Source organism: Natator depressus, chromosome 13 (genome assembly GCF_965152275.1).
Source record: "Natator depressus isolate rNatDep1 chromosome 13, rNatDep2.hap1, whole genome shotgun sequence".
Classification (NCBI taxonomy): Eukaryota; Metazoa; Chordata; order Testudines; family Cheloniidae; genus Natator; species Natator depressus.
In genome coordinates, this window is record NC_134246.1 from 29,481,568 (window position 1) to 29,495,977 (window position 14,410).

The window sequence follows — 14,410 nt, forward strand, 5'->3', positions numbered from 1 at the left end:
TTCAACAATCAGGCTAAGACTTTGAAAAGGGGAAAACTAAAAGAATTTTTGCCCAGTTCTTGAGACTCACTGGTTTAGACTGTACATTGTCTCTCCGGGTTTTGTAAGTTTAAGGAATTCTCCTCCCTTCACCTGCCAAGTGCCAGGCTCTGGATTTCACTGGCTGCAGTTGGTGGCCCCACTAACGTTTCAAAGCATCATAAGGATTCCTTGCACCATTCTAGATGTTTGAGACACCAACTGCTTGCAGAAGAAAAAGTCCCAGCCTCAAGTCTTGGCAGGTGATAAGCTCTGTAGGTCTCCAATGCCTTACACACAGGACGTGTGAACAAGGAAGGTTGGAGTTAGTTTTTTGGACAGGCTTTCTGGTCAGGAGTTAGCTTCTACACTGAGATACCTTGGGTCACATCTCAGCCCACCCCACGCCTCTACTTGCTTTAGCCTTCTGTTAAAGCAAGAAGCTCACTGTCCTGGTGCCAGCCTATTCTCTTCACGTATTCCTCAGTATCGCAGCCAGGAACATTTCAATCTGACACACACACAAGTCCCTGCAACAAGCACTGAGGTAGCCAATGTGCAAGTTCACCAAGCTCATCCATCAATGCTGTGAACACAACAGAAGAACTTCCTGGCACCTCTCTACGCCCTAGCAGCCTACACCTGCCATGCAGACTTCAAGCTTTGCTTCTTGCTCAGCTTTCAGAAGCGAAAAAACAATTCCAAATGACCAAAGAACCTGTAGGTTACCTGTCTGCATAACAATGTCTGGTGTGACGGGGCAAGCGAGCCAATGCTTCAAGCACAGATTTATAGGTTTTAGGAAGTAGTCTGTTATCTGAGAATCGTAACGAATCACTCCTGTCACTGGGCCGATACAGACTGTGCTAAACTGACAACAGGATTTTACTGCTCTGATGTGTTTCTGCATTGTCACCAACGTCTCCAGTGTGACTACTGCATTTCCGCTGAGATGGCTGGGGCAGACAGTTTACGACACAGGCCATTTTGAGGGTGAGTCACAGGGCCATTTCTTCAATAACAGCCGAAATTCTGAAGCTCTGATCATTAAGAAACGTGTATTTTTAAGAAAGCCTAGTTCTACATCTCTCTCTAGGGTGGGGGGGAGTTTGATGAACACTAGACCCCAACCTGATTTGGAAAACTGCCCTGGAAACAAGTTTCAGACATTGGCAACTGTATTTTCTGGGCCTAGCCACCATTCCCCTTAGACCCAGCCAACAGGATCGGGAAACACTTTCCCATGCATGGCCCTGCTGCCAAGAGACTCTGCCTAGCCGCATCTCAGCTGCAGCCACACCTATCAAAAGCTAATCTCATTTAAACACACTAGCTTTAAATTACAATCAAATAAGCTCCCACACCCTAATACCTAACAGCTGAATATGGAGGATCTACATGGATAACTTCACTAAGAGAACAAACACCAAGTTCCCTTCAGTCTCTTCTCTGGTCCTTTGTGCTTTTTAAATAAATATCCAAACCGAATGAGAAGGTTCCCCACCTTTACCACATCCAAACAGAGCTGGGAAGCCATTCGACTGTATTTTACACACGCACACGCACACTAACCAGTGGGGCCTCAGAGCCAAACCTGGGGAAGAGCTCCTTGTGCAACCTTGCCACTGCTAGTGCTGAGAGCCTTTCAGCTAACCAGCTAGGAGACAACACTCAGAGAAGCTCACCAGGCTCTCAATGGCCTTTGCTAAACAGAAGAACAAAAAGTTCAGCATTTCCAAACTGAGACTAATTTAGCTTTACTCAGTATCCAGGAGCTGAAGCACCCAGAGCGAGCGCCTCAGACCAGCCCCAGCTGTGATGCAGGTATGACACAAAATCAGTCCTCTCTGCAGAACGAGACACACACCACCGCTGAATGACAAAGGGTGAAATCAGCTGAAATGCAGTGTCCCAACATGGCTAAAGCTCTCTCAGTCCAGCTTCTGACTTCAGTTACGCACTACAAATTTTCCACTACTCCCTTACTTTAAGGACAGGCTCACTGGGCAAGTCACACCCATGAGTTTGTCAACACTAGATTTTAACTCAAGTCAGTGTTTATATGCTCGCGAGGACACTCCACAAACATTTGTGGTTGCTCCTAGGGTCAGGCAGTTTGTGGGCTTCCTTTGCTAGCAATATGTACTAGGGCACCTGGAAAGTCTGGCTGGCAAGAAAGTTCTGAGTTCTGGGAAGTTTCCTGCACTGAGGGCTTCCACCTCAGTATGGTGCAGAAGCATTTTGCAGTAAGAACACCCGGGAATTGTCCTTTTGACAGATGAGCTATGGAAGCCTACTGGGCAATGAATATGTCCATCTCGATACCCCACACTAGTAGACTTGGGGCTGGAGACATGTTGTGAGACTCCTCAGGATTGCGCCCATTCTCAGTAGATTCTCTCTCACGCCCTGTTTTCTCTGTCTGGGTGTTTGCTTGGACAGAGCCTATTTAGTCATTTTTTCAGGTTTTCTTCCAGGATCCCTCAATAGACTGAAAATTTTGAAGGGTTTTTCTTATTTCCTGTTTTGTGCCTCTTCAAAAGACAGCCAGTCATTAAGAGTCACTGGCAGAAACCATCCCCACCCAGATGATGGGTAAGTTTGATCCACCACATAAAGGCTTCTCTCTGCTTCATGTTTTAATATCCAGCTCTGTCTTGGTGCTTCTGGGGCTCCCATCAATGAAGCATCCAGCAGCTCACACTCACTAATGGGTTCACCCGCCACAGTTCTGTGAAGCAGGGCACTATTCTTGCAAGAGTCAAGGAATGTCACTCGTGCACTGAAAAAGCCGGCACTGCTGCTGCACTGAGTTTCAGAGCAATCCCCTGGAGTCTGGAATTCTCAAATTGCACAACTAGGCTACAACACACTTTTACCCTCATTTTTAAGGGCAGCAAATGTCTGGGTTATTCAACTATATCTGCTGTATTTTACTGTTTACAGCTTTATTCCAGCCACTCTGGGTACGTGCTTTAGCTGGTTGTTTCTGGCAGGATGGAGAGCACAGAAATGATTGACAGGGCTGGATTGTAGGGGGCTACCAACAGCATGGTACATGAAACAGCAGCGCTATACACAATGGTTCGGTACTGGCCAGCCGGCCAAAGCAGCTGAGCTTATTAGAACATCATAGGCAGTGAAACACGTGGGCTGAAAGAGACGCCATTTATTTCAACAGAGCTCTAAGTAAACAAACATTACCCTCTCCAATTCCCAAGTGGCATTATTTCTCTTAAAGAGCATCAGGTCAGCTGCGCCCTCTCCCATCCTCCCAGCCTGCACCAAGACAGCCATGTTTAGAGAGGCCAAGCAGTTGGTCACAAGATAAATCAATCAGAGAGTTATTAAACTGAAGGGTGAGTGTCGAGGAGCCTGCAGTCATCACCTGCCCAAAAGTGAGACTGAGAGTGGGATTTTCAAAGGGGCCCAGCAACGGCCTAACTCTGCCCCACTGAAGACAATGGGAGCATTACAACAGCCTGTAGTGAAAGCAGAGCTGGGCCAATGCAGAGTGCTTCTGAAAATCCACCCTCAATGTTACAGCAACACTGGCCCAATGCTTGCCTTGGGCTAGCGCCAGAGAGACTGCTACCATAATTGGGGTTCAAAGGTAATACACAAATGGCACTGAAGGGTGAGGTGTGTGCTGATGTCGCAGGTTGCCCAGAAGCAAAGGCAAAAGCTCCTTAGCCATTTATGGTATGAAGGCATTTGGAAGCCTTACAGGTCAGAAACTTCAAAGAATAAGGCATGGTGAAAACACAACCTACAGCTGCCATCACTCGAGTACGGAGGGGTAGCTATGGAGACTGCACGCAGAGCTCCATCCAAAGCTGTGCATGAGGCTGCTCAGATGGAGATGGTCACCAGCATGCAATGTGCTTGTAGTTTCCAGGGGCCACTCTGCCAACTCTGAAAGTTGATAGCAGCAATACGTTCCAATCTATGCTCTTGAACATTTGCCAATGTGGCCCTCAGCTGGGCAAAATGCTTGGTTTAAATTCAAGCGTAGATTCTGGAGAACTTTATAATGTGCAGAAAACCCCAAATCCTCCCATCATGTATAGGTCCACATCCAGGTCATCTACTGTCCCACATTGGCAGGCTGTATTAAATAACTAATCTCTCCAGTCTCCTGGTCCCTATTAACAACACTTAGCAGCAGTCAGGGAACACTGTCTGGTTTTTCCAGCACTGCATTTCTAAACCCACTTAGCTTTCTTCCTTTCAGAGAGATTTATTTGAAGAATTTTGGAATAAATGCCCAAACACTCTGGTTATCAGCTAAAGCAGTAGCAACTCTACCAGATACTTTCCCCTCTACAATTCATCCTAATATTTGCTCCTTCTTAACACAGCATTTTATGTTTACCCCAGATTCAGACTGGGCAAGCCCATTAATTGTAATATCCTCTTTCTTTTTTTAACAGAGCTGCAGTAGAACTGCCAGAATTTGTTACTGTCTCTGCTTCCCCCTTTTAAAAATGATGATTCATATTTAGTGCTCAAGAAAGCAAGTGACCAAGACGTTCTTAAAATGATCAGAGCCGGCAGGCGCCATAGAACGCTCAGAGCTGTGCCACTGTCCCACCTGACCAGCAGCATGCCAATGCTACCCCAATCCTAGGCACTCCTCACTGCTCTGCCAGTGCCCCTTGGTCCTCATGTGCAGCAAACCCTAGTGCTTCAATCCCACTTCTCCCTGAATACATCCCCAGGCCCCTAAATCCCAAATGGCTGTCACTGCAACTGTACAATGGACAGGCTGTCTCTCTCCAAGAGGCCAAGTTACATGCTACAGGTTCTCCTACACACAGATCAAGGTTTAAAAAAAAAATCCAGTTACTTACCTACTCTGTAACTGTTATTCTTCAAGATGTGTTGCATTATTTAATCCACTCCGGGCATGTGTGCACCAGTGTACTCAAGATAGTGCACTGGGTATGCACCCCCCTAGAGTGGAATAGACGTGGGCAATCCCTGGAAGGGCACATCTCTACCTTGGGAATTAGAGGTCAGGGTGGTATTAGGTAACAAAGTTTTGCCTTTTAACCCTCCTGCCTGGTTTATTTATTTATTTTTAACACCTCAAACTACTGAGGCAGTGACATAACCCTGAGATCTCAAAGAAGCCTCAGCACCAGGTAACTAATTGCAATGCTGCATTTAGGACAAAGATCTTTTATTTCAGACAGATGAGTTTTCTGGGGCACATTTCCTGGTTTTCTGTTGCTTTTTAGGCTGTTGCAGCAACACCAATCACAGAAAGAGGAATCACAAGTGGCAGGGGACAGGAAATAAAAGTATTTTCAAATGTTCCCAGGCAGCAGGAGATGCCCAGAAACGATCTGCAAGGAGAAGAAACTGAAAACATCTTGCATTTACTCAAGATGGCCGCTGCCTCTATTCCTGCTGGAGTTCTGTTATCAACAAAGAGAGTCCTATTAAAGGAAATAAAAGTGATACGCACCATGCACGCAGAGGCAAGAGATCAGAGAGATAACTGCTGACCTTTGCGATGAAAAAGCAACCCCACATGGGCAACAGTTACACTGCTGCCAGCGGTTACGACCCTGACATACCGCCAAGCCTGCAACTCTGCTCTGGCTTTCAATTCCCACCCCCAGCAGCTCTGGCCACTTTACAATAGTCTTCTATTACAAATTTCAACATTAGTCAATTGCATACGATCCCTCTGGGAGGTCTGGTGACAATTAACAGAGCTCTATCACCCCACCAGCAACCTCTGACTAACGAAACGGGGCATGATTCTCCTCTCTCTCACGCTGGTGTAAACTGGGAGTAATGCCACTGCATCCAAAGCACAATGTCACTCTCAGTCAGGTGTGGGAGGGAAATCAGGCCCAAGATCTAACTTTTGGCATTCCCTTCCCAGGTGTTTATTACCAGACCCTACATTACACACCATCATTGCCAATTGCTCCTCTCCGGAAAGGACAAAAACCACATAGCATATTTATCTGCACCACGTTCTGGAGCTAGTCATTCTCCCATAATTGGTGACCTATATTCCGTCATAATCTTGAATTCTCTCCCACCTAACTTTGCCAAAATTTAACCACCTGCCTCCAAATTAGCCTGACAAAAGCCCTCCCAAGAGGGGAGATTGATGGCAAGTTTGAGGGAAATTAGTCAAGGTATTTCCCGATCTAGGGATTCCCTAGAACGGGGTTCTCAAACTTTTTCCCCTGAGGCCCACCTGTGCAGCTGCAATAGGCACCGCAGCCCACTATTAACATGCATCCGTCAGGGAGAGGGGCACCCTGGGGCATGCATGGCCCCTTGCCTCAGCAGGGACTGGGGCCAGTGAGAGGGTGAAGGGTGCAGGCAGGTGCCACAGCCAGTCCCCGCCAACACACTCCACCTCAGCAGCCTGTTGAGTGCCTTGAGCTGGTCACCTGGCAGCCCTACCGCAGTTACCCACCCGGCGCGCCTGACAGGCACCCCCCTGCCTGGGAACGAGGGAAGGGCTTGGGGGCCGCCAGTGCTAAGCAAAGACAGGCACTCGGGTTGGGCCCGCCTGTTACCTTGATGGTCCTAATCATCCACCACCAATCCTCGATCCCTGGTGGGACCGTGGGGCTGAGAGCCACACATCGCTGGATGTGGCAGCTAGGGAGCGGGGCTGGCCACGAACCCTCCTGCCTCCTTCAGCTGCCATGGGAGCCACCACTTCTCGGGGCCGGCCCCTTCTATTGACCCTCTGCCTCCATTTCACCTTCCAGGGGCGCTGGGCTCCTCTGGCCCTTGGCAGGGACCGTCACCGGCCACCACTCCACCAATGTATATAGTTTGGGGGGCAATGCCCCACCATACCGCCCAACTCCGCCCATGGCGGACCATGCGGGACTGTGTTGCAGCCCACCTTTGGGCTGTGGACCACATTTTGGGAACTCCTGCCCTAGAAGAGCTGTCTTGACTTTCAGAAGAGTTTCTCAATGTCTTTTTGGCATGTCATAGCACAAAAATACTTGGATCTAAATTCCAACATTTGTATTGCAGAGACGGCTGAGTACTTTTCACTAATGTGGGGGTGGAGGGAATAGTTATAATTAATTCTGGGGGCGCTATAAGTACTTTAAGTTGTGTGCATGTTCCCAATGTACAATGCTCACCCTCTGACACTCACAGCCCCTGGTTACAGACTTCCTAAAGATCCACTCCATAGCTACTGTGCCATATTTTCCTCAAGTCCATAGCCACATGTGCCTTATGTTCCTTATACTACTTACTCTTGGGGGAATTCTGCACCACTGCGCATGCACAGAATTCACGTTTCCCTGCAGATTTTTTTTTCTCCTCACAAAATACATGCTGCCAGTGAGGCACTATAGTTACACCTTTCGCCCACCAGGTGCTGCTGTGGCACCAGAACGGAGGTCAACTGGCTCACCGACCGTGGCAGCCAGCCATGGAGAGGAAGGAGAGTTTGCATTCCTCACAGCACCCTGCCCGCAGGGCCAGGTGAGGAGGCACAGGATATGGGGGGCGGGTGCAGGGGGGCGGGAAGACAGACAGACAGACAGAAATACACATGGAGCTGCTCAGGGGTCACATAGACTGGGGTTCAGAATGGCTAGTGGAGGGGAATTCTGGGGCGGGGGCTGAATGGGAGGGGGGTTGCAGGGCCACATTGGGATGGGAGTGGAGGGGGTGGTGGTGGGACATATGGGAACAGGAGCAGATATGCCCGACTAAATGGGAGAGGCTAGGGGTCAGCTAGCATCTGCACGGGGGAAGGTCCCCAATTCCCTAACAACCCCCCACCCCCACCCCAAAAAACCCTGTTCCATACTTCTCCCACCCACACCCAACAACCCTCCAAGTTCACCCCCAGGCTCCTTCCCAGCTTCCCTCTCCCTCAGCACCTCAATTACCACTGACTCCCCCAAGACTTTATACTGCTTCTAAGGGGTGCAGGAAATACATTTCTGCATTGTAGTTTAAAAGAATGATTAATGAGAGTTCTGTATGAATATACTTAGTGAGGAATCTATTTGTCAAAAATCATTTATTGAATCTATTTTGTTATCTGTATTGTTACAGACATACTTGCTGACAGGTATTTTGAAATAATTTACCAAAATAATTGAAACCGGCGTGATTATATTGTGTTATTTTGACAAATAAAATATGCAGAATTTTAAAATATTGTGTGCAGAATTTTTTATTTTTTGGTGCAGAATCCCCCCAGGAGTAACCACGGCATGCACATCGTATAGCTACAGACATTCTAACACCAGCTTCAGAACAAGGAAATCATGCCGGCTTTAGAATGTTCATAGGCGAGCCGAAGATTTCTCCCACAATATATTAATTTATGACCCTTGTGTGCTATTAAAATTTATTTTATCACCACCACAACAGTGCTACAAGATGTCCAGAACCAATATTTACCTCTTTGACATCCACTGTGGATTTCTCCGAGTGTGTCAGACATTCTTACAAAGCCTGTCAAATCAAATCCAAAGAACATCAGGAAAACAACTTTTTCTACCCTTACTGAAGGCTGAAATCGTAGGCTGCTGACGGCCTGTCAGAACCTTCTACGTGCAGGTTTATATGAACTTGGAATGCCCAGCCTGAATGAACAAAGCATGCACACGCATATAGAAATCCTGGCCCGCTCGCCAACCTGCCATACAGTCTGTAAGATGTACTTTTACCTGCTCAAATAAATTGGTTAGTCTCTAAGGTGCCGCAAGTACTCCTTTTCTTTTCACCTGAATGAGTTTACAATAGTTTTCATAACGAATTTAAAGAGTCATCTTAAATTAAGAAAAGCTGCAGAATTTATTCAGTATGTATGTGAATAAATATTTTTCACCAGCATGTAGGCCTGTCTATACTAATAAAAATTTACCAGTATAACTATTTCTTAGGGGGTGGGATTTTTTTTTTTTACTGAAGTTACATTGGTTAAAGCTTTTGTGTGGATACAGTTATATTGGTATAAAGGTGACTTATACCAGTCTCCTCCCCATACAGGAATAGTTATGACAGTATTAAAGTACCTTTTTACTGGGGCCATGTCTACACTACAGACTTCTGCCAGGATTGCCGCATCAGTCGGTATGAAGAGGTGTGATTCCCCAATTGACATAGCTATGCCAGCAGAAGCCCCTAGTGAGGACATAATTATACCAACAAAACTGTGTTTTTACCAGTATAGCTTGTTTTGCTCAGGGTCTGTATGAAATAAGCTATACCATTAAAAGCACAGCTTTGGCCAGTATAAGCTATGTCCACACTAGGATCAGTATACTTGCACTGGCAAAGAACCCCTAGTGTGGACGTGGTCCAATATACTCATATTAATGCATCCAGTCTAGAGGGTTGTACCATTCTCACTACAGCGCTACACTGTACAGCTTCCTTCCATACTACCATTGGTTCTTACCACATAAGCCCCACAATTGAGGATTCTATGCTTAAAAGGTTCATATCTGTTGGTGGGGGAGCTGAATGTCTGATATCTTTGTACTTGGAGGCACGTGTCCCTTTGAAAGGCAGTGTGGAATGACCATGCCCACTTTTGTATATTATAGCCAAGTACATGTTTTTCAGTGGACTGCATGTGACCCTAAAGAAACCAGGAGTCATGGGAACATACAATGTAAACAGATGCAGTCTGGTTCAAGTGATACAGCAGCATGAGACCCCTTCAAGATGAGTAAGGTAGCCTAACTACTATTACATTTTGGGAGTCACTGATAGTGAGTATTCTTCAACATGGCACCTTAGCACCAAATATCCAGGTTTTCTAGCAATTGCTCTTTTGGTTCAGGATGGGAATTCCAGGTGTAAATAACTCTACAGAATGTTTTCAGAACTGTTACTGGCCTAAATTTTCAGACTTTTCCTCAATGACATGTTTTGCCTGGGGCTAAAAGCAAAACACGCAATGCTTCAACAAGAATGTATGAAAGGCACATGGACTCAACAGCACTGACATATCCATGCATTACTTTGCTTTCCACACGAAATTCAGATTTTTTCACCTTGAGCCTGCAGCCTTGCCCAAACGGCACAAGACTGGAGCTAGTAGGTGGGTTTCACCCTTGTTCTGACACTGATTTGCTTTGTGACTTTGCAGAAGTTTATATCTGACCCTCAGTTTCCTCATCTGTAAAGTGATATTTACCTGCTTCATAAGGGTACGTAGGTGCTATCAGCCAGTGACTGAGGTGGGACTAAGACGTGGGGGGGTCCTGCCTACCACCCCAGCACTTACTCATCTAGACCACAAGGACTCTAGCAATGCACCATCTTCTCAGCATAGCTTTTACATTATTTAGAAAATCTGCATCCGCTGACTGCAAGCTTCCTAGAATACATGCTCAATTCTAGGCCAAGCCATTCTGGAATTCTGACAAGCCAGCAAAGAAAGTTAAAATGTGTTGCAGGGGATCTTGCCACTTCATGTTTTTGCATGTAGATACCCTGGAGCTTTGAAGAAGTTAAAGAAGGTTTCACAGCCAGCTTCTAATGGGAAGCTAACTCTAATCATAACTATGGAAAGAGCAGAGTCTCCCCATCATTTATCTCTCAGATCATTATGTTTTAACATGTACCTTAACAGAGGTCAGTATCAGTTATATGCTTTACTCTAGGACCATGGTTTTCAACCTTTTTTCATTTGCAGACGCCTAAAAAATTTTGAATGGAGGTGCAGACCCCTTTGGAAATTCAACCTGTGGTCTGCGGACCCCTACCATAGATGTGTTAGACTGAAAACTGACTGAACAGAATGAAACTATAAATGTTGCACGTGCTTGGCATGGCATTTGATGCAACGTGAGAAAGGGCGCTAAGCTGTGGGCTTCTACAGTAACGACAACACTTCCGGGTTTTGACCTGTAAGTGGGGGCATTCACATATTTCTGATTGATCAGAAAAACGGAATGCCTTTTCTGGGATCTGAAACTTTATTTTCATAGTCACCTTTCACGGACCCCTTAGACAGTCTGCAGACCCCCAGAGGTCCACAGACCACAGGTTGAGAATCACTTCTCCAGGATTACATGCAGACACTTCTATATTATAATAAAAGCAGAACATTACCAGTAAAAAGCAATTTTGTCCCCAAGTTTCTTTTCATTGACATTTCTATCCAACAGGTTGTAGCAGATGTTGGTTGTAGCCCCTTTCATCCATTCAATAAAGATTTTCCCTTTTGTCACATCGAAGTTGTACTTCAGAAAGGGTCCAGAGTGTTGGCTCCTCCAGTAAAATTCCTTAGCAATGTCATCCCAGAATTCTGCAAAAGTAACACAGTCAAACCTTAAGTGACAAAAATGGATAAAGACACATTTAACATCTGAAGAAAAAATTCAGTGGTCCTTCCTAGGAAACAGAAATAGGGTTAAATTCAGTGGAGGCTGCAAACCTGCTACACTTCATGCAATGAAAGTTTGCACGAGCTAAGGCTTCTTTTAAAAGCAGCCTTTATCACCCTCATCAAGTCCCCCTCTAATACTCACTTTTATGCAAAACTGGTTCTACTGAGATTACAAGACATGGTGGTGCAGCTGCCACCAACCTATTCTTTAACTACATGAAAGCATTTTACCTTCTTCCAAAATTTGGAGATAATGTTACATTTCAACTTTGCAATTTCTTCTAATGTTCAAGAGATCTGTCTCCAGCTGTGTCCTCACACCATGCAGATTGTGTAGCATGCCCACTCTTTCCAGAACGAAACCCCACCCCTTTTTCAAGAAGCAGATTTTTCTACTAGCCCACTCTGAGCTTCAAATGCTTCGAGTCATGTAGAGTAATTCCTGGGAACATCACCATTTCCTGTGGTTTTAGAAAACTAACTGTATGTCCATAATATGGACTGGTTAATATGATTGCAGATATGGACAGCAAAGGCACCACACTCACTGACAGGTTTAGAAGCACCGGCATTTACCCAAGAGCAATGTTTGACACAACATGCACAGTTCTGATGAAAAACTCTACACCTACTTGTACTGTGCAAGCACAGAGTAATTTGCATTTGATTACAAGGGAGTATCAAAACAGAGTGACAGCCCTGGGAAATGTACCGAGTGCATTACCTCTAAGGACAACGGAGAGATATCTGTGAGGTGTGGCCTAGCAAAGCATAGGATAGATGGCATGCAGAGACAGTGGGAGGTGAATAACAGCCAGCCTACTTCTGCTAGCAAATGCCTCCTAAAGGACCTCCTCAAAAGCAGTATTTGTCCCTCCCCACTGCCAAACCATACAAAATACTGCTACTAAGACAATTCCCCCCATGCTCAGTGTCCACCATAATAATCCCCTGCCCCCATCTCTCAATCCCTCCAGTGGCTCTCCTCCTCCTTCACTATATCAAATTCAAGCTTGTTACCACCTTCAGAGCCCTGTATAACTCTGCCCCCTCTACACAGCCACCCATGACTCATTCCCTGTCCTCCCCGGACTTTCCACCTCACTGCATGTTTGTCAGTGTCTAACACAAATGTCCATTCTTTCCTCCACACTGTGTCTAACATTCAGAAAATCCTTCCTGAGCTTATGTCAACCCTTTCCTCATTCCCAACCCTCCAGGAGAGAGACCCTCTGGGGTGCCATTGTCACTCCTGGGTGACTTAGGCATTTAAATATATTTGTGGACACAAATGGATATTAGTTGCTCACACACCATAAATCTGCCCAGCTGGTGAACTCCTTAGACTAGGAACTGTGCCTTCCTGTTTGAAAAAGATCTAGCGCACAGTGGGCACTGCAGAAATACTACGATCATTATATTTTTCCCACCCACAAAGATAAGGCTCGTTTTAGGGAGAGGTAGAAAGGCAAGGCAGGGGGTAGACCGTGGCAGAGGTCACCAGCACTGTGGCATATTCTCCTTTCCAGCCAGTCACAGAAAGATCACTCTCAAGCAGCTTTGCTTCCTCACGCTGCATAAGACAGCCCTTGGGCAGCACCACAGGGCAGTGGCTTAGGCATGGGACTGCATCCGCAGACCCAAGTTCCTTTTCCAGCAGCACTGCTAGCAACGTGCCTGCTGCCGGGGAAGTAAGAGCCTCTGCACCTCAGATCCTCCTCCTTTAACAGAGGCAGCTCGGCCGCCTGCGCGAAGCCCAAACCTGTGGCCGAAGAGCCTTACAGAGGCGGTACCGTTCCCTTCCTCCCCACGCTGGCAGTGCCCAGCTGTATGAAGCTCAGAGGAGGAGGATCTGAGGTAACGAACAGAGAACGGGTTTCAGTTTTAGAAACCACAGCCTGGCTTTACAGCAGGGCTCCCCTAGGTAAACACAGGGCGGAAGGCCCCGACACAGGAAGCCCTGCTCTGAGGGGCAACGGTGCATAAATAGCACATTCAGTCCAGGCCTTAGTTTGTGCCAGGGCCGCGCCCCAGCACCTCTGTCAGTCACTAAAGTACAAACACGGCAGGGGCCCCGCACCGCTTTGGCTCCAGAGGAAGCGCTGGTTAAGCCTGCCAGAGGCTCTGCTCTGGTTCAGGCAGCACAGCCCGACGGGCACCCGGGGCAGCCCCACGCCGGGCGGCAGGGTCCAGCGGAACGACCCGCCCTCGTCTCGGTGCGGACCCCCGCCGCACGCAGGGCTTTGCGCCGCGCCTACAGGCCCGGGGCGGGCAGCGGCCGGGGGCGGGGAGCCGGAACCGCGGCTCCGGCTCCTGCCCCGCCTCGGGCCCCACGGGTCGGGCTCCGGGGCTCCCGGCAGGGCAGCGGGGTCCCGCCCCAGCCCGGGGAGCGGCCGGGCACAGCGGGGCCGGGGCTCCGTGCCCAGGCAGGCCTGGCCCCGCCCCGGCACTCACCCTGCGGCTCCTCCACCGAGCGGCGGTAGCGCTCCCGGTAGGCGGCCAGGCTGGGCACGTGGGCCTCCAGCACCAGGCTCGGCGGCGCCCGGAACAGCCTGTCGCGCTCGGCCGGCAGCGCCATCCTCCTGCCGGGCAGCGGGCAGGGCACTGAGCGAGGAGCGCACCGCACCACGCCGAGCCGCCCGGGGTGTGAGGCGGGCGGGCGGGCTTGGCCGGCAGGGCCCGCCCCCGGAGCCGCCCCCCTGGCCCAACGCGCCAGGGGAGCCCGGGCCGGGAAGCCTCCGCCCGGGAGCGCTTTGCCGCCCCCCCCACCCCGGAGTTTTCTCCCCCCGGGGCAGTGCTGTCGCAGGACTCATCTCTTCAGGGCGCTGCACAGAGTACCCCGCCCCGCAATGTCCCTGCCCCAGGTACCCGCCCCCCAGTGTCGCCGCCCAGGGTACCCCACCCCCCTGTGTCATTGGCCGGCGTACCCCCACCCCCCCATGTCACCACGCAGGGTAACCCTCAGTCCCCCTAGTGTTACTGTCTGCTGTACCCCCAGCGCCCCCGTCACTGCGCAGGGTTATCTGT

At 48.5% G+C, this 14,410-nt stretch overlaps 1 protein-coding gene across 2 annotated transcripts in view; it reads right to left on the bottom strand.

Moving 5' to 3' along the window:
* The window catches only part of ACSS2 (acyl-CoA synthetase short chain family member 2), a 72,800-nt gene extending 58,772 nt beyond the window's left edge, over positions 1–14,028 (bottom strand). For both annotated transcript variants that reach the window (XM_074970345.1, XM_074970343.1), the window contains exons 1-2: positions 13,838–14,028; positions 11,107–11,302 (exon numbers count right to left, since the gene is read on the bottom strand). In XM_074970345.1, coding sequence (XP_074826446.1) covers positions 11,107–11,302; positions 13,838–13,961 — 320 coding nt within the window. In that variant the 5' untranslated portion in view covers positions 13,962–14,028. The remainder of the gene's footprint in view (positions 1–11,106; positions 11,303–13,837) is intronic.
* Positions 14,029–14,410: the final 382 nt, after the last annotated feature.